The sequence below is a fragment of the Leucopleurus acutus genome, assembly GCF_964270905.1.
Source record: "Leucopleurus acutus genome assembly, chromosome: 4".
NCBI lineage: Eukaryota > Metazoa > Chordata > Mammalia > Artiodactyla > Delphinidae > Leucopleurus > Leucopleurus acutus.
In genome coordinates, this window is record NC_139146.1 from 19,238,306 (window position 1) to 19,264,106 (window position 25,801).

The following is a 25,801-nucleotide window of genomic DNA, read 5'->3' on the forward strand; positions in this document are numbered from 1 at the left end:
TACATACCTACACACACACAACCTTGGCTAAGTGTCTTGACTCTTTTGAGTTTTTAATCTGTCAGAACAAATAAATGCAGAAGTTTGCACCAGAGGCTTTCTTGAGGCATTTTCTAGCTCATGATTCTTCAGTTCTGCCGTTTTACCCAGCCTTTAAACTATTGACTTAGCTAGATTTCAAACCTGAGTTGTGATTAACAGTATTATAGCTACCTTTGAATATTACTTTAGATTTTGCTATTCTTTTAAAATTTATTAGATTTACATGTATAATATTATACATATTCATATGCACAAGGAATACATATAAATATATAAAGAATATAGTATAATAAAACAAATAGCTGTGTACTTACCAGTAGCTTAAGAAATAGAACAATACCTAATATTTCTGAAGCCTCTGCTGTACCTCTCCCTGAGATAATTTTTTATAAGTATTATTTTCTGTGAAAACAGTAACTGACACAGGCTGGGCATCTATTAATTATAAAATAAGCTATAAAAGGAAGAAAGTCTCAAACAACTACAGACTGAAACCAATTATTGTGACTTTATTACAATAGTTACAAACAATACTTTAGTGGTATGTATTTGTATCACAATTACTCAAACTATATACAAATAGATATTTATACAAGTCTACACTTAAAAAAAAGAAAAAGCAATTAATGTCCAAAAAAAAAAGTCACATTATCAACAAAATTTTTTTCTAAAAGTTATGGCCAATAACAAAGGAAATTCACAGTTATTCTGAAAATATTTTAAAGATGCAGGAATCATATTGCACATAATACAGTTATAAACCTTACTGAGCAGATGTGTATATTTTAATCTAGTTTTTCACAAAATTTACATTATCATGCAATACTTCACTGTATACAGAATGGTAGAACTACAATAAACAGGTTAACTTACAAACTTTTAATATAATGGCCACAAAATTAGAATTTTTTAAAGTTATATTTAAAATAATTTTACTATACAAAAAAACACAAAAAACCCAACACTCCAGTGTAATAAAGCTTAACAGACAGAATCAAAATTTGTTCACAGATCAAGTTACATTTTTAGTGTTCTTCTTTATCTTTTCCTTTCTTTTCCTTTTCATCCTGTAGTGCAGTACCGAGTTTTTTAATAAGAACTGACAGAACCTTGTCCAGTGGGTCCATAACTCCTCTTTGAAGCCACTTAGGAATAGTAGTCCTGGCATGATGAAAGCCCAATTTTTGAAGAATATAATCAACGCCTACTGGATCAATTTTTCTTCCAGTCCAAGAAATTAATCTAAAATAATTATAAGTCATTATTATTAAGGAGTACAGTGCCCTAGCACAGTCCTGAAGGTAGGTTCAAGACGAAGTATTTTCAGTAGATGCAAATGATTATCTAACCTACAATTCCTGGATTCACTGTAATAGCACTCAAAAAATGTGTGAGCCTACACAGCAACGGCATTTAGTGAATTTCATCGTGATTAATTTATTTTAGGCCTCAAGTTACATGGTCATCTTAAACCTTTAAAGGACATCTGGCTCATTCTAAAAGATGGTATTAACTTGATGGGGGGAATCCTTTCATGATGTTCACGTATATCAAATCATGATGTTGTACACTTAAAATATCTGTTTTGTCAATTATACTTCAATAAAGCTGGGAGAAAAAGGCTAAAATTTACTAAGTGTTTGCTATGTGCTAAACGTGTTTGAAGGAAGAACCATTTTCTCCCTATTCTTTCCGTTTTCTTCCATATAGAAGAACAGTGTTAGTGAAACACTCCTGGTCTTTCTCTGCCCCCTTATTGATGATTTATCTGATTGGCAAATTAACAGAGGAACTGAGTAGTGTAGTTCAGTACCCTCCTCCCTACCTGCTCTTCAGGAGCTTCTCATTTTGAACTGTTCCTCCATGCCATAGGTTTTTCAAGGACAGGCCCCTAAATAGCCCAAGACTGTTCATGGCTGCCTGTAGCTACGTGAGTACACAAGGCTGCTGACTGCACAACTCTAGCATCCCTCTGCCCCCCACCTCCTGAGTTCTGCATCATTGAGACCCTGTAGGTAAGTCCAAACCTAGACTTCGTAATAGAAAGACATTGTTGCTTGACACCAAACCACATTCTGTTATCAGCTTTATAAGTATTAAAGCTGTAATTTTGATTTCCAGCTGCCTCTTGCTGTTTCAATTGATCCTGAACTTAGGTAGGGAAAAGGAGGGTATTAAGCACTGGTCTGCTAAAACTCTAATGGTTGTAAGCTTTTTCCATTAATTAACTCATGTAACCATTGTAACAACCCTGGAAGGTAGGTAATACCATTTTCCAAATTTTTCATATGAGGCACCTGAGGCATTAGATCCTTTGGCCAAGGTCACTCAGCCACTATGCTATGTAGCTGGGCTTAGAGCCAGAGCCCTTAACCACGTGCTCCACCAGTATATTGTATCGCTTAATCTCTTGATAGGTATCTAATATATATATATATATATATATATATATATATATATATATACATACACACACACACACACACACACACATATATATATAATATATATGTGTATATATATATATGTTTATAGCAAATTTAACTATTTTTATTCTCATTTTAAATTAAAAGTCAATTTCATTATATTTATTGATATTTACATATAATGGACGGTTTTCTGTATTAGGACCTTTGCAGTATTTTAATATTGACACTGTTGATATTTCTCATGAGTATATGTACTATTAATACCAAAGTGTATTGTTGATTTGGTTACAACATATTTTATTAAATACAGATTACTAACACAAAGTCACTACTTTCTGCTTATACAGGAGTCCACTGAATAATGGAGATCTTACTAGTTTAGAATGATTTTGTGGCATAAATATATCTGAATAATAACGTTGTCTAAATGAAATATGTATCATTCTGCAGAATGTTGTGCTGGACTTTTTTTGATACTGTTATTGCATGATGGACAGTTATAATTTGATTAACAAAGCAGATGAGAGGAAAGAGGAAAATAATAGGAAGGTTGTGTTAAATCACACACAAGGACATACAAAGCAAGTACTGCTAGTTACAGCAGAAGTTTAATGTAATTAAAACTAGAAAATACTGTGGAAAGTTTGATATGGAAACAATGTGATGTAGCTGGGATTGTGACTGTAGTAGAACATGACACAGTAAAGGAACCTGAATCTGAATTAAATCTGACATTTCAGGATGGTTTTATATTGCTTAGTATGCAGACAGAAAGACACTGTGACACTGTAGGTTCTATTACATTGTCATGACATATGTGAGAAATTGTAATGACTACTTAATGATGATGTATGACTTCTGCATCTTACAAAACAGTTTATTGTAACTACCTCAAACACCTGAAAATAACATCCTGCTGAGATGGTGAAAAAATAATAGCAACAGCAAAAGTGGAGTTACTCTGATTTTTTACTGATTAACTGACAGGATGTCATGTCACACACTGGATAGTTAGTCAGCACGGAGCTATTCTCAGTTGTTTGTGCTTCTTTTGCCTTGCTTAGAAGCACTTACAAAAGAAAAAAGGAGCAGCAAAAATATCAGTCAGAAGCTGTAGAGGCTGTAAGTGACTAACATAAAAATATTTTTTGGTAAACCATATTTAACCTGCTGCATTATTTATAACCTTTTTCTCATGATAATCTCATAGGAAATAGGTAAATATATACACCCACTCCTTACCTAAGAGTGGGTTCTAGATGCCATGTATTGCACATAAAATCTCTCCAGTCCACAGTAGTGTAAGTGATGCTGTCTTCTCTGTCTTTGTCAGAGGAATTTTCGTCATGAATGATAACTGGACTTTTCTGTCCTGGTCGAGTAGATAAAATCCGAGGTGGAAAAATAGCTATAAGGAAAATGATATATTAATACTGCAAATACATATCTTATAAATTTATTTTAAGTCACTAAATGAACAAAGTAATTGGCTCCATTTGTTTTTATTTATAAACTGGCCAAAGCCTCATTTAATTACATTTCTTAAAAAATATTTAAAAATAAGCCATAAGTAAGTGCCAGTTATTGGTATTTCTTGGAGAAAGACAATATCGAAGTTATTTTATTCTCTCATAAGAATTAGAAATAACATGTCATCATTTATTTTTGAGTAATAGCACATGTTTTACATGTATCTGTGTGCCTAAAACATACAGTAAAGAATATTTGATAGCAGGCACAGGACACTGAAATTGACAGTTGTAGGGCTCCTAAAAAAATGCCTGTAGCTGGATGACTTTTTAACAGCTTTTTTGAGATATAGTTCACTCGTTTAAAGTGTACAGCTCAATGGTTTTTTAATGTTAATGCCTATATATATATATTTGAACAGCTGTACTAACTTAGGAGTTTTTTAGGTAAGCAGTCTTTTCACTCTTCATAGTTGAGTACTCAAATGTTTTATGAAAAATGAAGTCTTTTAAAATTGGTGATCATAAATGATATATTTAAAATTGAATCTGGGACAAAAGTAGCTTTCATATGATCTTTAATAAATACACCATTTCTATAGGGCACAGGTTTTCAAGACACAAATTGGGCATAAAATAATGATTAATACGAAATATGATACGTATTATGTAGCTCTGGTTATAACTGTTAATTAGCAGTGGGATAATATATTGATTGGGAATGAACCCAGGAATGAAGCTGTACTCTCACACCACATCGGAATACAGATGTCTTCAGTTATTGCTTGGTCTGTTGCTCTGCTTTTGTTTATTATTGATGGTGGTTATAGTACAACAGTTTATCTGGATGTTCTAGGAATATGTTGATTCTGCTCTAGTCTTACATGCTGTTAAGAATTTTCTGAGGCATGTTTATATTTATTTTGCCCAACACTACTTGCTTTTAGTTTTTTTAAAAAATACATACAGCTATTAAAATATTTTATTTATAATGAAAATCCCCATAAGTAATAGTTTTGTTACTGTAAGTCCGATAATCAAGTCCCTATTTCCTCTTTTCGCATTGAAATAATGTCTTACAACAATTTCTAGAAAAAATACATTTTAAAAGAAATACACACAGTTCATGGCAGGCCAACACAATATTTCATAAAGTGACAAAGGTTCCACATAATACCTGAGGGAAAGAAATCTGGCAGGCATTCATACCTAGGAAGACTAGAAAAGAATTCTGCACTTCACAGCTTTATCTAGAATCTGTGTTTCTCCACATTAAGTTTAAATATTAAGGCAGAGAGAAAAACAAGAGGATTAACAGTGATGGTATATTTTGTTGCTCTATGTGAAGACTGGATCTATGCATATTATACATAACATTTCCTATTATACGCCTGCAGTCATTTTACTTGAATGGCTCATAGATTTCTCCCAGCCATCATTATTGCTTTCACTCTCACTGAATTTTTGGCACATCTAGATTAAATAGTAATGGAAGAGCAACTCAACTTATGTATGCTATATTTACACTCTTTCCACATGGTCTTTTGATAATCTGTCTTTCTTTTCTTCACTCAAACATTCCTCATGAAGCTATTTTGAAATATCTACAAGATAAATTTTATATTTCTTTCTTCTTGGAAAAAATGAAGCAGTTATTACAGTGTGATTATAGTGTGACTTGATTATATTTAATAAATAAATTTCATCTATTCGAAGCAGTTTTTTTTAAAGCACATCTGTTGTTTTTACCATTGTATATTCATATAGTTGCACAATAAATATTTATTGAGTGAATAAAGACCATATATTTGGAGAGCATTCCATATCATGACATTTTAAACTACCTCATTCTTTTAAACAGCTACAGAGTATTCCATTTCATTGTATGGACACACCATAATATATTCAGCCAATTCCATATGGATATGAGGGTCACCATATGTTTCTTAGTGGGCCAACATTTAAGTTTCCAGTGAGTAAAACCAATGTTAGCTAGCTCATGAAAACAAGACACCACTACTGAGGTCTAAATATTTATAAAAAAGATAACGTTCTGTGCATTCTAGACAGATATATCTTCTTCTTTAATTCGGTTTTCCCAATTATGTATGTAACTCTTGCTAACTTTATTATGTAGTTGTTTCTCTAGTCATTTCACTTTGACTAGCAATATTTCCTCAAAGAGGTTTTCTTTTCTAACTTTGTGAGACTATCTTACTAGACCTGATAATATACAGAACATATATGGAAACATTGTGTAAAGTATAAAACACCATTCAGTTTGAGATATGGTTAGAAAAAAAATGAAATGTACCTGGCAGATACTCAGAAAGTCTGTCACATAGTCTTACTAATATATATTTATTGATATTTGTAACTCATAGAGGAAGGAGACACATTCTACCCATTTTATCACTAGACCATAAAAATCCATATAAATTGTAGTGAGAGCTGTCTTTCCTGAAGCTTGAAGGGAAAAACAAAACCAAAAACAATATGTTACCCACCTTTTTCTTTTTCTTTAAGATAAGCTGACACTAAATCATGAAGAAACATGATGAGCTCAGCGTCCATCGTCACACAAATGTGGTCAGTGAACTCTGTCACCACACTGCATTCTACCTTTGGCTTCAGGCTGGCGTCTGCAATGGCAAAGTTCTTTTACAGTAAAAGATTATTGAAATAAGTCCCTTCCTCTTCCCATTAACAAGGGATTTACATGGGTCCGTGTAAATGCCTCCACTTAAATGCAATTTCTGTATATGACTTACAGAATGATGATGATAGTTTACTAAGCACTTTCCAAGTATATGCCATTTACTCATAAAAACCTGATGAAGTCCTATTAGCCCCATTTGAGGAGAAAGAGGCACAAATGGAGTAAATTATTTGCCAGAGGTCATACAGCTGGTAAGAAAATCAATTTGAACCAGAAGATCAATTTAATTATATTATATTACAAAAATAACCTTCAGGGAAAAAAAGAAGTTTGAAGATCCTTTAGAATTTTCTTTTAGTTAACTTTAGAAACTAAAGATTTTTTTTCCACATACTCTGTAATGAAGGTTCTTGTGGTTCTTGAACGTGAATAGATTTAAAGTCAAGCTGCATCCTTGGTAATGCAAAGATAGTCTCTGTTTCATGATTGTAGCTAGAACATCCTCTGAATCCACTCAGCAAACTAGAATTCTTCACTGTAGTGCTATTCTCAGTGTTATTAGCATCAACATTACGAAGCAGATTTAGCTCTACAAGCATAATGATAAAGACAATAAGAATCAAACCAATAGGCATTGATAAGCATATAGCTTTCATGACATTGATACACAGAACTTTTATCATTTCAAAAGGCTGGAAAATGAATACATTTTAAAAAAGAGAGCCATATTTAAGCTTTGATTTTGAGACTAGTTATATGCCTCTATAGATATAAATATGGACACATATTTATATATACATACATATACAAATATATATCTCACTATTCTCAATATTGAAGCTTTATAACATGATTTTGGATAAATCCAGTAAATTGTGTTTTTTTGTTTCTTGAATTTTGAATATTATTCTCAATTGAAATCGTATCTGAATTTAATGAAGGCAAAGTCTTAACCACTGGACCGCCAGGGAAGTTCCAGGAGGTCTTCTTTAAGTAAAACATTCAAGTCTTAACATGTCCCAGTCTAGTCAGCTTTTTAATACAGATGAAATGATTGGTAAAAGCAGTACTCTAAACTCTGACACAAAAACAACCGCAGAATAAGGATTTTCATGACTGAATTACTACAAGACCGGTGAATCTAATTTACTTCCTTATCCTCCTTTGTTCTGAGAACATTTTTAACAGTCTCTGATCCCTAGGGTTGCCTGTGCGTAACAACTATTTTCCATGAGGCCCAAGCCATCTTCTTTTCCATTCTGAGAGGATTAAAAAAATGAATAAATTAAAAAATGAAAATGAATTTTAAAACTTCATCAAAAGCACTTTCTTTAAACTTATGACTTCACAGGAATACTGATATTTAGTTTCATTTTATTCCAGCCATCCTGAACCTTAATTTTTGGTATTCTATTACTTAGCTGTATAATAACTTTCCCAAACCTCCAATGTGAACATTACTATAAAAATATTTTTCCAATTATAATAACCTTAATTTCATTTATTTAAACCAATTTTATTTTGAATGTTTTCAGTTACATATAAAATAATTTTAGTCCATGAGATGTTGCACTACTAGGGTGGTGAATCATGTACTAATATTGCTACTTAAGGCAGCTGGAATAAAACGAAAATTGTTTAAAGAAATGGAAATTCTCCCTACACTTAAATTCTAAACACAGTCAACAAAGCCCCAAGTAGAGAAAACAAAATAAATCTCTCCAAAGAATCAAACTTTTAACCTTCATTTCTTGTGGCTGTAACGTAATTGAACCATTCTTTCACACTTGCTACTCCATGGGGTGGATTTTCATGGCGACGCCTTGTTATCTTGGTTATTGTTGCCATAGGACTTTCCAAAGCACCGCATGGTTTGGTAACCATGGTATTATGGCCCAGATGAAAATCCAGTGTTTGTACAATATATGTAGAATGATCACTAGCGCCTAGAGGGGAAAAAAAGTTTCTCAGTGTAACGAACTATATTTAGATGCAAGAAAAGTTGTGGCCCTAGAGCAATAGATTTAGCTAGGTAAGTCATACATAGATACAGAAGGCTGTAAAACTAAGGAGTACAAAAGAGAGAAAAAAATTCACAAATACTTTTTCTTGTAGTTATAACTGGATCTATCCCCAAGAAGATGAAGAACATCAACCATTTTTTCCTTCATCATTAAGAAACTGCTGAGTAGAAAATTAAAGCTAAAAGAAACTGTAGAGGTAAAAGCACAGCCTGCCCATAAAAGTCTTGTAAAATAGTGTTGACTGGCAAGTAATTTCCTTACACTACCACTGTGTGTCGTCTTCTCTTCATGTTTTTATAAGAAATTTTTACAATTTTTACAAATGACTATGGCCAGCCACAGCAGCAAAAACTTTAATTGCCTAAGTAAGAAACAGAGTGAGATGGTAAGTTCAGAAATAAGTCCTTTAACGTGTCCCAGACTTAATAGATACTGACTCATTGGCAGTGAACTCCTTGACATTGTCAGATACATGATAATAAATAGAGATGGATTTCAGAAATACCATAAGAAAAACAGATAAAAGATATGAGAAAAGAAAATTACTTTGTCATATATAATCATATAAGAAGATGAGGAAAAGTGAAAGCTGAAAATGTGTCAGTTTACCATCTTCCCAGATTTTTTGAGCTTCGGTCCAAAAAGCAATATTTGGTTCCTCTAAGTGAAAAAGGGCCCATGATTTTGAACGGAAATTTGGACCATGAAAACAAGCTAGTGTCATATGATTTCCATGTAAGCTCATTGATCCTCCAAACTGCATTCCATCTTCCGGTAATGGAATCTGAAATAAGGATATGTGGCATCCTGATACCACCTTCAATACTCCAGGCCAATGTCGATGATGAGCTGCATCGAGCACTGCAAGAAAACAAAAAACCACTTATCCTGAAATATCTCATGAACATCCTGAATGCTGAGTAGGAAGACAGCAGGTGGCTACTTTCTACAGCTGAAGTGACTCAGATAACAGATGAAAACAACAATTCAGTCCCTGGTTAACATTAAGCAGAAGCTAATAAGGATACAGTCTGGGAAAAGATGCTATGTAAGGATGGCTAGAACTCAGGAAAGTAGCAACTTGCTAATAATAATTACAACTAATGCTTCTGTAATGATTAATGATTTACAAAGTGCCCGCATGAAATTTTATGTAATTCTCACAGTATCTTTGTAAACTAGGTATTTCATCTAGACTCTTCAAGTGAAATAGAAGAGGGGTGAAGTGAACCAGTGAAGGCCTAGAAATCAAAGGCAGATGCCTGATTTTAAGTACTGGAAAAAAAATCTTTTATACCCTTTGCTGCTCAGAAGTGAGGTCTGAGGACCAGCGGCATCAGCATCGCCTGGGAGCTTGTTAGAAATTCACTCTTACGTCCACCCCAAATCTACTGCATCAGAATCTGCATTTTAAAAGCTCTCCAGGTGTTTCAGATTAGTTCAAGAAGAACTAATCAGATATACAGTTGACCACTGAACAACACGGGGGTTAGGGGCACTGACCCTCTGCACAGTCGAATATCCACGTATAACTTATGGTTGGCCCTCCACATCCACACTTCCTCAGGATTCAACAAACCATAGACGGTGTAGTACCACAGTATTCATTACTATTGAAAAAAAATCTGTGCGTGGGCCTGCACAGTTCAAACCCATGTTTTTCAAGGGTCATCTGTACAATTCATATTTATATTTCCCACTTATTCCAATAATATCCTTTTGGCTGTTTTCCACAATTCTCATTCTGGATCTAACCAAGGATCATACATCATGATCATGCATTAGTTGGCGTATCTCTTTAGTTTGCTTTAATCTAAGACAATTCCTTAAGCCCGTTTGTCTGTTTCCCATGACAAAGACTTTCTGGAAGAATCCAGGCCATGCATTTTTGGGAACACTCCTCTATTTGTATATATGTCTGATACCAATTCTAGTTTAAAGGAAATGCAGGGACTAGGGGAACAAGATAAATGAAACAACAAAGAAGCAACTGAAAAAGACCCAGAAAGTAGGATATTCTGCAAGACAATTGGCCAAGTCTCTTCAGCAAGTCAGGTCACTAAAAAAAGGACTATACTGAATTTAAAAATAGTAAAGGAACATAACCATTTTTAATCTGTGATCTTGGATATACTGGTTTGGACAAACCAGTTGTAAATATAATTTTAGATCAGTTGTGGACTGTGCTGAGGTGGCTAGAGAAGATAATTAGCACAATGGAAAGTTCGAGACTGTTGACTGGAAAAGGCTACAAAACAATATGAATAATGTTTTGGTAAAAGGTACATATATGTGTGTGTATGTATATATATATACATACACACACACACACGCATAGAAAAGTATCTGAAAGTATATAAAGTGTTGACAGTGATGATTTCTGGGTGGAATGTGATTTTTTTTTTTTGCTTGTATATGTTTTCTCATTTGTTTTCCCAATGCACATGTACTGCTTATATGATAATAAATCATTAAAAATTATCCTGCTTCTGACTACTTTTCACTTTTACCACTATCTCTCTAGTTAAGGCCACCATTGTCTGTTGCCTGGACTCTCAGAAAATCCTCCTTACAATGGTCATGTAAGTCTGTAGCAGTGGTAGTGGTAATTATTGCAGTGATTTCCTTACTTTCATTCTTAACCACCTTGGTCTGTTCCCCACACAGCAGCTTTAAAAAGGATTAATTTTTAAAAAAGTGAATCAAATAATATCAGATGTGTTCAAAGCTCTCCAATAGCTACCCATCATATTAAAAATCTTCTCTTTGGCCTCTTGAAATTCGTGTCCAGTGTTTTCTTGCTTGCTCACTCTGTTCCACCACAGTGGGCCACCTTAATGGTCCTCAAACAAGCAAGTTTCCTCCCGACTGTAGGAGCTTTGCACCTTTCAGTAGCCCACTTTGCCCAGAACTCTCTTCCCCAGATCTTAGCCTAGCTGTCACTTCAGAAAAGGTTTCCCTGACCACCCTTTCTCAAACAACTATCCTCACAGTATGTATCACAGACTCTGTGATCCTGCCCCTGCTTTGTCCTTTTTCTCAGCATTTCTCTCTACCTGAAATTATCTTACATACTTACTTAGCAAATTTGTTATGGTCTGTCTCTCCCATTAAAATGTAAGCTCCATGAGGATAGGAATTTTTTCTACTTAGTAGATCTCCTATGCCTAAAACAGTGCTTAAGAACACGGTTGATACATAATAAAAATTTGAATTACTGAATGAAAATCTGCCTAATATGACACAGGTAATAAATCCAAACTCAGACATTCTGATTCCATAGCCCATGCTCTAAACCAGAACGTGGTGGTGTCATATTTAGTATTAAAGAGCATGGAGTATAGTTGTATGTATTAAACAGTCAAATGAACATGAGTAATGTAATGGGAAATACAATGTAAGCTATTCAGAATAAAAGAAAATATATCTAATCATTAGTTGTAACTTGTAATTATGTAATAAGGTAAGAATTAATTTGTAATGTAGTGATGTAATCTGTAGTAATGGCATGATTGTAGATGAGCTGTGGCGGGGGAGGAGATAATGAATGTGAATGACTTCCCAAATGATGGCCTCTAATTCCACTGGCGGGTAGGAAATTGGGTACTTTGCTGAGTGAGCAGGATAAAAAGCATATGGACCACTTTTTAAGTATGGTACATCGATATTATTTTAAATTAACACACATTTAGTGAAAGATAAAGCATATATAAAGCCTTAGTCTTCTAACTCTTACATTGTTCTTGTGAACTTTTCTCTAGGTTATTAGTCATTGTCTTAGGTGGAAGATAAGGAACTGGTCCCCAGGTAGACAGAGCTCGTTTGCTGGTGTCAAACTGTTGAGTGAAAAATTCCTGCAGCTTCATTCCTATTTTTATCAGGTCTGGTGTAGTTGATCTTGATATCATTACTTGGAAAATATCCCACTTCAGATCTCCATGGACAAAAATTTCACTAGAGCATAAAACAGAATCTTTTATCATATATATTACATAAGACAGTTTAAAAGCACAAGAAAAAGTCTCTTCCCCACCAGTTTTTCATTCATATTAATTGTATGATATAAAATCACTGTGCAGGAAAAATGGTTTGTGTTTTCTCACTGGATGATAGAAAATATGTTGAGTAGTCATGTAAAGTACTGAAAAAGTAATATTTTACTAAATACCTTTTATCGGTCATGCTTGAATCCAGTGTGTTATACAGATTTACTTTCCATTCATCCTGAAGCTTGAGATCAGCATTACTGAAGATACCCATGAGAATACTTGAGCCCATGTAATCAACACGAGCTTCAGTAGAACCCATAGTAATCTGAATTTTGTGACTGGGTTGCTGATTTGGATGTTCAGAAATATGAGCTAAAATAGAAACAATAATTAATTTTCACAGAGATGCCTCATGGGAAAAAACTCATCAAAATCAATTTTCAAATACTTTTCTTCAACATATTGTTCAGTTGTAAAATTTCAACATACCAACCATCTCCAAAGCATTGACATCTATAGTCCCTCCAACTACTCCTCCTTTAGAATCTAACTGTGATCTTCCTAGACCAACAGACATGCTTATCTCTCGATCTCGATTACTTCCTACTGACAGACGGCCCTGGCTCTTCAAACCACTAGTTGTCCAGCTATAAAAAAGAAAAAGTGTTATTAATTAGACATACGGCTTCCCGTGTCAATGAATTAAAACAGGAGTTAGATGATTTCAAAAAAGTTGGGCAATGAAACAATACATTTCTTATAAAAACTATGGTAAACATTTGAATATTAACATTAATGATGAAGCTTTCTTCTTAACTAGAAAATTATGCTATTTTCCTTATCATTTTCTATCTTTTTAGAACACATTTCATGCTGTTTTTATGTTACAATATCTTTAGGATTAAACCATTTTCAGGATAAAGGTATATAATCTTTTATCTACTGTCTTCACTGTCTCAAACATTGCAGCTTAAAAAAAAGGTTTTGAATTGCTTTACTACAATTAGAAAAATTACAACTAATGATTAAATATATTTTCTTTGTATCTGAATAGCTTACGTTGTATTTCCCATTACATTACTCATATTCATTTGAACGTTTAATTGCTTCAGGTTGATAGCAAACACGACAAGTGTTTCCCATGGGGTCCCTTGTTGGCTTGCTGCTTTGTTCGATTTGTTAAAAGGAGTTGATGTTTTCGAAAGTGAATCTAAAAATAGAAAATCAAATGTACATTCACATAGATGCTCAGCCAATTACAAAGCAAAAACTACCCATCACTATAATCCAGAGAGTAAAATAATGATATTCTTGTGTTAAAACCTAACATTTACTAGCTGTCATATTGCCTCCAAAATATTAATAGTTACCATTTACTGAACGGTCAGTAAGGGTTGCCAGCCTTACTTCTTGAAAGCTCATAGTCTGTATGAGCTCCATCTTATATGAGGAGATTCTGGTGTGCATGGGATATGGCAGCATAGATCGTTTATCACCCTAGGATTTTCTTACCAAAGGAGAAAATCATAAGTTGCTGCTGCCAAGAAGAGAACTTGGAAGGCAGGTACCATTCTGAAATGCAGAGGCTGGCTGGGGTGCCTGTCTTCTGTGTTCTTATGGACTCAGTATACATCCTGAGTCCTGCATTGGCTCATTAAACTCTAATCTTACCTTGGGACATGAACTACATCATTCATTTTATATACTTAGACACAAGTAGAGCCTTGAGCACATAAGAGTTAACAAAAAATAGTGGCTGAATAAAAGAATGACTGAAAGAATGCAAAGATTAACTTTTTCAATATGGAGTTTACAACACTGTAGGTCTGTTTTACTTCCTGTGGTGCATGCTAACAATATGCTTATTCCTCTCTCCCTATCCCTTTTCAAAGCGACTAGCCATCCAGCTCTCTCTTCTGCTAGCAAATACTGTGAAGTGCTTTGTCTGTTGTTTGGTTTGGGGTTCCTCCCTCAACCCCGCATCTCCATAAAAACCTGCAAGAGAGTAACTTCCTGCAGTTGGGGCAGAAGTCTGGGAGTAACTAATTAAGATTTTTAACTTGGGGTCACTGGAGGGCTACTGATAACAAGGAGAGCAGTGTTACCTCTTTGGGGAACTGAAGAATCAGACACACTCCTTGACCTTATGGAAGCTGGGGATTTTAGGCTCTGTGCTGCTGTCCCTGGTGACATGGTGCTGTTTGTCATATGCTCATTGAACACATTCGGTGACTGAGGCATGTGGGTGAAAGAGGCTGACTGACTAGGCTGCTCCCAGGTCCTGCAGTAAGCTTTTCTTGAAGATTCGGGGGAAAGGTGTTGGCTTACACCTTCAATGGAATCAGGTGTCCCTGGGCCAGATGCTAACAGAAAAGTAGATAGCAAAAACAAAATTAACAGGGTAGTATCACCATGTTATAAAATAAGGAATTTCACCACTCCGCCATTTCTAATCACATTTTATATTCCTTCCAGTTCTCTGACAACTGTATGATGTACAGTTTGCAAAGTACATTCCAGCATGTTATTTAAATTCTCACAGAAACTCCATGAGATGGGTAGGACAGGCACTCCGTCCCATATTACAGATGAGGGAGTAGACCCAGACCCAGATTTCTGATATTTTCTACTGTATCATGCTAACTCTGTCTTTCACTTACGCAGTGTAATACTACAACAATATCTAAGTCCAAGAGAAAAAATGCAATATGATAGCATGTCCCCAATATATTCTATTTTCCATGTTTAACCATGATTAACTTGGTTAAATGTATTTCTGTGTTTCCAGATTTTACAAAGATTACAGGGTAATCATTACAGAATAAAAATCAGCTGAACTTAACCCCTGAGAGTGCAAGTATTTTGTGACCCCCAGTGCTAGTGCATTCCCAGTGGTTATTTGCACATTAAAGGGGCTCCACTAACATTTGCTGAATGAGTGAAAGAATTGCAGGGTACAACTTACCAAGTAAGACAAAGTTTGTGTTATCAATCATGGATCTTGTTACTATTGTAATCAAAATGAAAAGCAGCCTAAGTATAATTTATAATTACATAAACAAGCTTACTTGGCAAATTTATAGTTTGGTCTCCAAGGAACAGGCGTCTTGCAATACTCCTCCTATACCAAGCTCTTGGAAATGCTAGAATTTCACTGAGGCGGCGCATATCATATTTAAAGGAAGCAGACCCTATATCACAAACAGCTGATACATAAATAAAGTTTGTTAGAACACATTTCCAAAACCTTTAATATTTTCACATGGTAAGTAATAATAGGACATGATATTATACAACTGAATTATAATTCTATTACAATTCATGAAATACCAAAATAAGTTACATAGTATGATTAGTAAGTGATAATGTGTTCCTTCCACAAATGATAAAAATAGCACATTCTGCACTGTTAGTTCCATTTTTAAGGTGAGGGCAAATTGGAATTCTATTATCAAGTGATGATATTGTGAAATTCTCAGAGAGGATCTAAAGATTGGTCTTACAAACAGCTTCCAGCTTTACCATAGAGCTCTTCTCAAATATGGGAAATGAATCATCAGGATGAGCTAGAACACAAACTTCCTCAAAAGTAGCTGCAAACCAAATAACTGTATGGCAAAAACTACTATTTTCCTTTTAGACAGAAAGTGGCCACTTGTCAATCTGAAAGCACTCTCATGGCTGTCTCCCGGGGTTCTGCTCTGAGCACACTGCTGCTTTTGCTTCACGTGCCTTCTATTCCTCCACCATAGCTTCTGTTGTATTTACATGCCAACATCTCCCAAACCTGAAGTGTCTGTTTCAGTCTGAGCCCATATCCACACAGCCCATTAGCCAATTGCCTACCAGACCCTTTCACCTCAAGGTCGTATAGGCCATTTCCTTCTTTATTTTCTATCTAAGTTAATGACCTCACTGTCCCTTCAGTCACCTAAGCTAAAAGTTTGAGGCATCCCTGTCTCCTCTACTGCTCCTCATACAACTTGTCCTTAAGCTTGTGGATTCTCATATTTCTCTTGAAACCATTCCCTCTACTCTTTTTTTCCTGTAACAACTCAGGCCCTCATCCCCTATTGCTTAGTCTGTTTCAACAGCTTCCTCAAGCATCTTTCCACTCCACCACCTCTTTTCATTCAACCATCAAAACTCCCTTCCTAAAACATCAATCTGAAGCATCTTCCTTTTTTTTTTTAAATGTAAACAGATTATTTTATAATCCATATATAATTTTGGTGGTTTTTTGTGGTAAGAACACTTAACATGAAATCTACCAGCTACAGATTTTTAAACGTACAATACAGTATTGTCATCTTTCGGGACAGTGTTGTCATATCATTTCTTAAAAATTCTAAGGGCTTCTCCCCGCCCAAAGGATCAGAACCCTGTTCTTTAGCCTGGCATATGAGTCCCCTCTACCCCAATCATGTCCTGGGCTATTTTACCAGCTTTACCTCTAGCCAACTCCTCTCTCCCTCTGGCCTCACCTACTGTGTACAACTAACTAAATGTTCAGTTATACTTATGCTTCAGCTTCAGTGAATCAAAGTATGATCCAAAAGCATACTTTTTGACACTTTTGTACCATTAAATACCATGTTGCTATAGCCAAGGATATTCCTACATAATTTTGAAGATCTGACCCAACATCATCTCCTTTGTGAAGCTTTCTCTGATCACTCATATAAAGCAGAATATGTTTCCTCCTCTTTAAGTAAACCTCCATTATAGGATTTATCACACTGCACTGTAATTTGTCTACTCATAAGACCTTCCCTTATTCATGCCTGCACCTTCAAGCATCTAGCAGAGTGCCTCGCACAAGTTCACTGTAAAATAAAGGCTCAGTATATGTTTGCTGAATGACCAAACATATATTGTGTTTAGTGAGTTAAGTATACTTACTATATCTTTTCAGTTAATAATTTTAAAAATTTTCACTTGCATAGTACTCTGAATTCTTCAAAATGTTCTACATGCATTTAATTTTAAATACTCAAATCACAACGTAAAGAAAATGAGCAAGTGATCTGTCCATAGTTATGTAACTAGTTATAAAGCTGGCAACACATATGCACACAACTCAAGATCTAATGACACCAAGTAAAAAATTTTCAACACTCATCTCTCCTTAGTGTTTTAAGAATTTCTAATTAAAAAATCATAAACTTTACCAATTCATGGTAGAGAAGCGAAGAAGCAGTTTTCAGTGATTCAATTAGGCATATTTTGGCCCTTGGGTGATATTTCCATGTATTTATCTAGCAATCATATTTCTAACATTGATTACCTGGACTGAGATAATACTTGGCTGGACAATTACTCTTCTCCTTTAAATCAATTTGTCACTGAATGCTTAATATTACTAAATGTATTTAATAATTAAACACGAAAAGGAGGCCCTTATTTAATTCTGGAAAAACAATATTTTAATTAAAAAACTATAAAATTGAATACCAGATATATTTATTAGTGTAGTGTCCATTTTGCTTGCAGACTTGCTTACAGACTGACTTTCAAAAAATGAGGCACCTCCAGAACGCCTTATCCGAGACAAACTCACTTTTACAAACTCGAGGTTTATACTGAGTGAGTCTTTTCGACCAGTGACTGAAGTGGCTTCTTCATCCACATTCCCTTTAAAAAAAAAAAAAAAAAACAACAAACCAAAAACACATGCGTATGAACACACACACACACATATATATATGTATACACACACACACAACTATCTAGTTACATGAAATTATCCAATAGGCTAGAATATGCTATCAAATAACATCACTTAAGTGAGTAAAAATTTAAACAGAATGACCTAATGAGCATTAGGCATTCCTAACAATAATTTTATAGGTTCAAGCCCATAAACATAATAGATGATTTTTACAGCGTCCCTCCAGCAAAAATTAGGATGGACATGGAGTGTGTGTCTTTATTATTTGTCTAAATAAGTCAAGAGACATTCACTAATATCAACATCCTATGCATTTTTAGTGGTAAATCTGCACTTTAAAATGCCAGGGGAATTTAAGTTCACTAAATAACGAGTAATAATAGTCTCATTTTAAATTAACAAATGTGATGCACACCCTTTAAAAATTTACTATTTATAAAATATAATTTTTTATACAAATAGACAATGATTTGATGAAACATTTAAAATTTAAGTAACATAAGTAACCTCATATCTGAAGCGACTGCACAGTGTATATCACTTATAAAATATTTGGAGTTTTAAAATTCTTATATAATTGATTTACCTACATTACTTATTTTATATTTCTACTTATTATGTAGAGACAGGATATTATCAAGAAGAAAAATAAAGTTTCTGATCTCATTTTATATCCATTATTAAAGATAACATTTCTAAAAAGAGCAAAGCTTGAAAAGATGCGATAAATTTGAAAAAGATGCAGACATGCTAAGTATACCTAATCCTCCTGATCCAGGTGTAAGGCCAGAAACAGCAGTTTTTTGTTTCCCTGCTCCATATGGATGAAATACATAAAGTGAAAAGTCAGACATGCACGCAGTGAAGCTCAACCCAGATGAACTGCTGCTGGAACTGGTCAGATCTGACTGACTACTACTATGTCGACTTCTGCCAAGAGGGCTGCCTAATCCTGACAAACCTACAGGGAACACAAGAACACCAAAATATTTATAAGCCACAGAAAATTTAAAAAACTGTCACTAATATAGTCTCAAGAAACAAACATGACTTGAAAATAAAGTGAAAATAGTCAAACATTAACCGATCAATAGAGTTAAATCCTTGAAATTAAAATGAGGACTTAGATGTGTTTTCCAGTTAATTCATAAACTAAGGCTGAATATTCTGTTCATCTTTGAAATAATTATTTATACATATGACTGGCCAACTCCATGGTTTCCTGTTTCTTTTCTCCTTTGTTCTACAGGAAGCAGGCTGTGGAAGAGGTACAAAAAAGCTGGGTTTTAAGCAATGGAGGAGAAGAATGAACTGTAAAAAACCCAAACCATATAGCTGGAGTCCACATTTCCCAGAAACAGTGGAAACAGAGTAAGGTACACAAATAGAGAAAGTTAAGGATCTCCTTCTCTTAGGCAGCTACGTGCCCTCACTGGCAACATCTACCATGGGTGGACAGACTAATTCCAAATATGCTTTAAACATAAAAAAATATGAGACTGTCTGAATGAAGCTTTATATGATTTGCCAGTGATTCTAAAATACGTATCTCCAGACCAGACTTCTTTTGGATTCATATATTGCAGCTGGTTACTTGACATCCCACTAGAATGGATCACAGACATGTGATCACCGACATGGTAAGACAAAGCTTACCATGTCCAAAACTGAACTGATCTTTTCCCCTAATCTGCTTTTCTTCCAGTATTTCCCATCTCTTTAAGTAACACTTCCATGCAAATAGCTCAGCCAGAAACCTGGGAGCTATCTGTCATCCTTCCCACTTCTAACTTCCTATCATGCAACTTATCACCATATCATTTCTATGTCTAACAACATATACCAAGTATGTCCATTTTCCTCCATCTTACTATTGCTATTCTAGCCTAAACAGTGATCAGTTCTGGGCTGCTGAAATGGCCAGCTTCTCTCCCTGCTTCCTTCCACTCTTGTTCTCCTCCAAGCAACTGCCACACTGCAGCTGGACTAGTGTTCTAGAAGTGTGAATGATAATCACGTTCACTTCCCTGCTTAACCTCTCAGGTGGCTTCCCTGAATGATACGGCTCTTTCCTATCTATATAAATATTGCTCATGCCAGTATACCCTTTGTTCACCATGCTCCACTTATACTAGTTGTATTCTTTTTATTTTTCAGAGTTGTCAAACTCTTTCCTACTTCATGAATTCTTGTATTCTGTACCTGGAGTGTTTATTCCCCCAACTCTCTGCTTGGCTAACTCATATTTAACCTACTTCATGTTTCCACTTAAAACATGTTTGTTTGCTTATTATCTGTTTCTCCAAATTCAACTTAAGTTCCATATTAGCAGGCACTATGTCTGTTAGCTAAGTTCACTACAGTATATCCAACCCCTAGTACTGACCCAGAACTCAGTGAAGTTCAATAAAGATCCTTTAAAAGAATGGATATTGTCATAACCTACATTTCTTATACATTTATTCTCATCATCATTCCTTCTTTCATGCTTTATGATGATAGAATAAGGGGTGCTGTTTCATTCTTTAATTTTCTAAAATAAATGTGGACATAAAAATAGCTGCTCATTTTATTTTCCTCTCATTATATATTTCTAGCATAGTACATATACACTGCTATAATAATTTGTGTTAATAATTTGTGATATTTTGTCATTAAGAAAAAAGTGAATATCCCAACAGAGAAATGGGCATGGGCATATTTATCCCCCTCTGTCAAACAGCCAATAAAGTAACAATATAGATTAAAATAATAAAATCCCGTTTTAGTCAATCATATTAACAATGATTGAAAATAAATTTAAAGCAAAGTGTTGGGAAGAGTACAGTGAACTTGGCGTTCAGATACGTTGTGGTGAAGATGCAGAAATCTTTATAGTCTTACTAGAGAGTAAAATATATCAAACACCTTAAAATGTTTGCACTCTCTGACTTAGGAATTCCACTTTTAAGAATTAATCCTATGGATGTTTAAAAATATTTATATACAGAGATACTCGTCTCAATATTATTCACAAAATAAAAACCAAAGAGCCCAGGAAGTTTCAAATATATGATCAAAATGATGTTATATCATACAGTCATTAAAGTTATTTTAGAGATAAATACTTAATAATTTGGGAAAACCTATATTTAAAATTTCTGAAAGTTACACAGCAGAAGAGACCATATTTCAGTCTTCCCTGGGAAAAAGATCATATCTTCACAAAAATGCTAGAGAGTAGGTAGGAACTGATAAAGGGATATTATTATTTTCATTTTTGATACTTTTCTGTTTTCTTTATGTTCTGTAATAAACAATAAGTTAATTTTATAATCAAAAAAATATGTTTTCAAAAACCAGCACTACCGCTCCAACGTGTTGTTGACTACAATACAATTCCAGCAGCAATATTTAGGAGCTAAGTGTAAGACAGTGGGCTATGGCATTAGCAAAAATCTTATTTGTAAAATATCAACTTTTTGTTGTGAAATTTTTCAGAGATTTACACAGCAAAGCAAATGTTTTGCTTTAGCCATTTCTCCACATTGCGGAATATCCCTTGGGGGCAGAATCACCCCCCCCCCCCCCCCCACTGCTTGAAAACACTGAACATTAGTTCTCTCATCAATTTTCATTCATTCTAGTCTCTCTTTTAAAAAATGGCCAAGAAAATCTTTATTTTTTTGCATTTGTGATCTCTAAATGATTTTTAGGGCAGAAATGACACAGTTTTAATACAGTGAAGTGTGACTATCTCATCAGGAAATCATCAGTTCTGCTTTAAAAACTAAACCTTTCATGAAACAAACATTTGAGGTAGGTAACAAAATTTACCATTAAAAAGTCTTTTTATACACACACACACACACACACACAGTGTGCTATACTTTTAATTCAGTGTGATAAGAAATCCTTGCAAGATAATACTACATCTCTTATTTACCATTTACAACACTGATTACTTGTAATGTAAAAATATAGCATAAAATCACTCAGAAGTACTTGAACACATTATCATTCATACCTCATAGTGCATGTAATGCGTATGTGAAACCAACAACAAAATGCTATCCCACTGCCATTCCTTTGTAATAAAATACACTCAAAACTTTGATCTACTATAGATTTTTTTCTACAAGTACTCTAATTCTCAAATATTCTCCTTTTCCAAATTTATTTATTTGGCAATATATATTACTGTTAAAATAATAGTTGGCTTTATGCCAATTGAATAAAAGAATGTTTCCACACCTGGTATTCCAGTTTTGCTTGCAGAGGTCTTTGTTCCACTCTGAGGAGCATTACCTCCAGGGGATAAAGTCTCTGCAGGATACGTAGCCCCTAAAGTCTCCAGTTCTCCTCGGTTTGAAGAAAACACCAAGTCCAGGGATGGCAGCTTTAGCATGCATTCTACTCTTGACACCGGTAAACAGCTAAACTTGATCTGTGAGGGCTAAAAAGTGCAGAAAGCCAAAACAAAAGTTTCTAGGAGCTAGATGATTAAAAATTTTCCCACTGGACTTCAAAAATTACATTCAGTTTCCATGTCAGTCTACATATACCAAATTTATTATTTGACACTTAAAAGAATTTTGTCTTACTTAAAAGAATTTTGTCTTTAGTGTGTCCTTTTTCAAACAGACACACGATACATTAACCAAAGTATATTAACAAAATGGTATTATTTAAAAAACTCTAAATATTTGAGGAACTATCTCTAAGCAGTAAATATGTAGACATTTAGATAATTCAGAACATTAAAGATGTTTACGTTCATATTGTTCATAATCAAGTATTTTAAAGGAAATGATTTCCTTTTATACTAAAATTTTAAAAGGCTATTGCATTAATAACTGAAGTTTTACAAACTCTCAAGCCCTCACTCATTACATGTTTTCATCAGATCTTCAAAAAAGCTTGTGTAAAAACTCCAGAAGGTCAGACTGAAGTTCTTTTGGCCAAATTGCTATTGTAGAAATTAATCTGAACAGATGATCATTAGCGTTTCTTTTTTTTTTTTTTTTTTCTTTTTTTGCAGTACGTGGGCCTCTCACTGTTGTAGCCTCTCCCATTGCGGAGCACAGGCTCCGGATGTGCAGGCTCAGCGGCCATGGCTCACGGGCCCAGCCGCTCCGCGGCATGTGGGATCTTCCCGGGCCGGGGCACGAACCCACGTCCCCTGCATCGGCAGGCGGACTCTCAACCACTGCGCCACCAGGGAGCCCCAACAGTGTTATTTTTTAATTAAGGCAGGTACACTGTTTTTTTAGATATAATACAATTGCACACTTAATAAACTACCATACAGTGTAAACATAACTTTTATATGCACTGAGGAATCAAAAACATGTAACTTGCTTCTCTGCAATATTTGCTTTATTGCAGTGGTGGTTTGGAACTGAACCCACAGTATCTCTCAGGTATGCCTATACTCCTAAAAGCCTACAGATAGGACTGAATTTTAGAATAAAATACTAAATATATAACTCTTAGAAAAATCTAACAAAGGTACTATTGTGACTTTGTATCTCAATTTCACTTTATATCTGCCCCCAAATGACCATAATGACAAGAAATATAGGCGCCATCATAAAAAATGGCATAGAGTGCTGAAAAAGTTTTAACTTACATATTTTCACATTTGCCACAAAAGTATGAGATCTCAATTTTGAAAACTCAGATATGAACCTCCTTAGCAGACAAGTAAATACACACATAAAGTTGTACATATACTTCCCCAAGGTTCACACAACCTCTAAGCCATCATAGACATACTAAAGGTCCATGAAGCTTAAGAAAACGTTAAAGGGTAGTAATATTGTAAATGTTCAAATAAACTTAAGAAAAATTTTTTTTCTTTAAAACAGAAAGGAATAAATGAAGTATATCACCTGAACTCGTACATAAACCACAACATCTACAGGGAAGGAAGAGTAAGCAGATGTTGAAGATGATACTAGTGATGTTGTTGATTCTTCCATAGGATCTGGTATTTCAAAATGTCCCATATCTTCATCTTGTGAGCTGATAGCTGTTAAAATATTTAGTTTTAAGTGCACTCTTAGGGCAAGGGCAAACTATTTATTAAAAGATCTTTTTCTCTTATGCTAGTACTGAGATCAGGGGTATGAACGCACAGAAAACACTGGCTCTGTAGCCCATCATTCTATACATCTTTCCCTATCCAAACCTCCAAACTCTGATTCCCTGCTGCTATACCAAACAACGAACAAAGTAATTATGCCTTTGCCCTCAAGGAGTTTCCAGTCCAAGAGACACACTAACATAGGACCTAAAAATGTTAATTTTGTCCCTAGCTGTGGCCGTGGAAGAATCGTAAAACCCCACCAGGACGAGATGGTCTCTCAAGTTCTTCTTCAGTTCTATAATTCCTTTACATTTATCACTGAATATATAATAGCATTAAGAAATCCTTCTAAGTAATAGGACCCCAAAGTACATGTGATGGGCAAATAAGTATATAAAGAGGACACTCACTTGTATAGTTCCTTTCAACTGGTGTAATTGGGATAGTTTCCAGAGCCTTTTCCAGAAAGTCTAATAGGCAGGGACTAATAACCATTTCTTCTGGCAATGACTGAAGTGCTACCCAGGCATATAACTTGGCTGTTTTTACTCCTCCACTTCCTTTTCCTTTGGCTAGAACATGTAAGGGTGTGAAGTGAATTTAATAGTTTCCATAAAACATACAATAATTTTGTGATAAATGAGAATTATATGACAGTTTAATCACAGGAAGCACCTTTTATTTAAAACCATACAAGAATGCAATAAAAATAGGTTGAAATAAATCATAAATTATTGTTAGAATACAAAGATAATCAATGATGTATATAAAAGTACAACAGTTATTCCTATTTGCTCTAGTAACAAATTTTGGTTCAATTTTTCAAGTTTATACTTTGCTAACTCTCTCATTAGTATTATTTTAGCATTTAATCTCTCATTTAGTATTATTTTGTCCACTTGAGGAGTAAGATGTAGACAATTTTGACTAATGATATTCTGTGGCAAGCTGAGGAAAAACATCATTGTTTTTAGGTTTTCCTGTGTTCTTGCTGTTCTTACCTTGTATGCATTTATAATGCCTCCTTACATGGGCTGCATCTCTCTTTCCTTCTACCTGACTAAATATTTCCACATCAGTAGAATGGTTATAATAGCTAACTAATATTTAGCTAACTTTGGCTTAGGTTTCCAACTCCAGCATGTATTAGCTTGTAAAAGTAGGAAAGAAATGCAACTTCTGTGAGCTTTAAATTTCATATATAAAATGGGGACAATATTGATAATATCTGCCTTGCACTTAATGGACATACATGTGTCTTGTCAATTTAAAAGTGATCTAGGGACTTACCCAGTGGTCCACTGGTAAAGAATCTGCCTTCCAATGTAGGGGATATGGCTTCGATCCCTGGTCAGGGAACTAAGATCCCACATGCTGTGAGGCAACTAAGCCCACACACTGCAACTACTGAGCCCGTGTGCCGCAACTACAGAGCACATGCACTCTGG

At 34.7% G+C, this 25,801-nt stretch overlaps 1 protein-coding gene across 6 annotated transcripts in view; it reads right to left on the minus strand.

Moving 5' to 3' along the window:
* Positions 1-397: 397 nt before the first annotated feature.
* The window catches only part of BLTP1 (bridge-like lipid transfer protein family member 1), a 212,003-nt gene continuing 186,599 nt past the window's right edge, over positions 398-25,801 (minus strand). For all 6 annotated transcript variants that reach the window (XM_082837740.1, XM_082837741.1, XM_082837744.1 and 3 more), the window contains 17 exons: positions 24,764-24,925; positions 24,157-24,296; positions 22,517-22,718; positions 19,044-19,244; positions 18,067-18,246; positions 15,681-15,818; positions 14,718-14,975; positions 13,672-13,822; positions 13,102-13,259; positions 12,792-12,984; positions 12,360-12,577; positions 9,233-9,484; positions 8,342-8,545; positions 6,994-7,188; positions 6,448-6,582; positions 3,714-3,879; positions 398-1,284 (listed from right to left, as the gene is read on the minus strand). In XM_082837740.1, the coding sequence (XP_082693866.1) occupies positions 1,068-1,284; positions 3,714-3,879; positions 6,448-6,582; positions 6,994-7,188; positions 8,342-8,545; positions 9,233-9,484; positions 12,360-12,577; positions 12,792-12,984; positions 13,102-13,259; positions 13,672-13,822; positions 14,718-14,975; positions 15,681-15,818; positions 18,067-18,246; positions 19,044-19,244; positions 22,517-22,718; positions 24,157-24,296; positions 24,764-24,925 (3,170 nt within the window). In that variant the 3' untranslated portion in view covers positions 398-1,067. The remainder of the gene's footprint in view (positions 1,285-3,713; positions 3,880-6,447; positions 6,583-6,993; positions 7,189-8,341; positions 8,546-9,232; positions 9,485-12,359; positions 12,578-12,791; positions 12,985-13,101; positions 13,260-13,671; positions 13,823-14,717; positions 14,976-15,680; positions 15,819-18,066; positions 18,247-19,043; positions 19,245-22,516; positions 22,719-24,156; positions 24,297-24,763; positions 24,926-25,801) is intronic.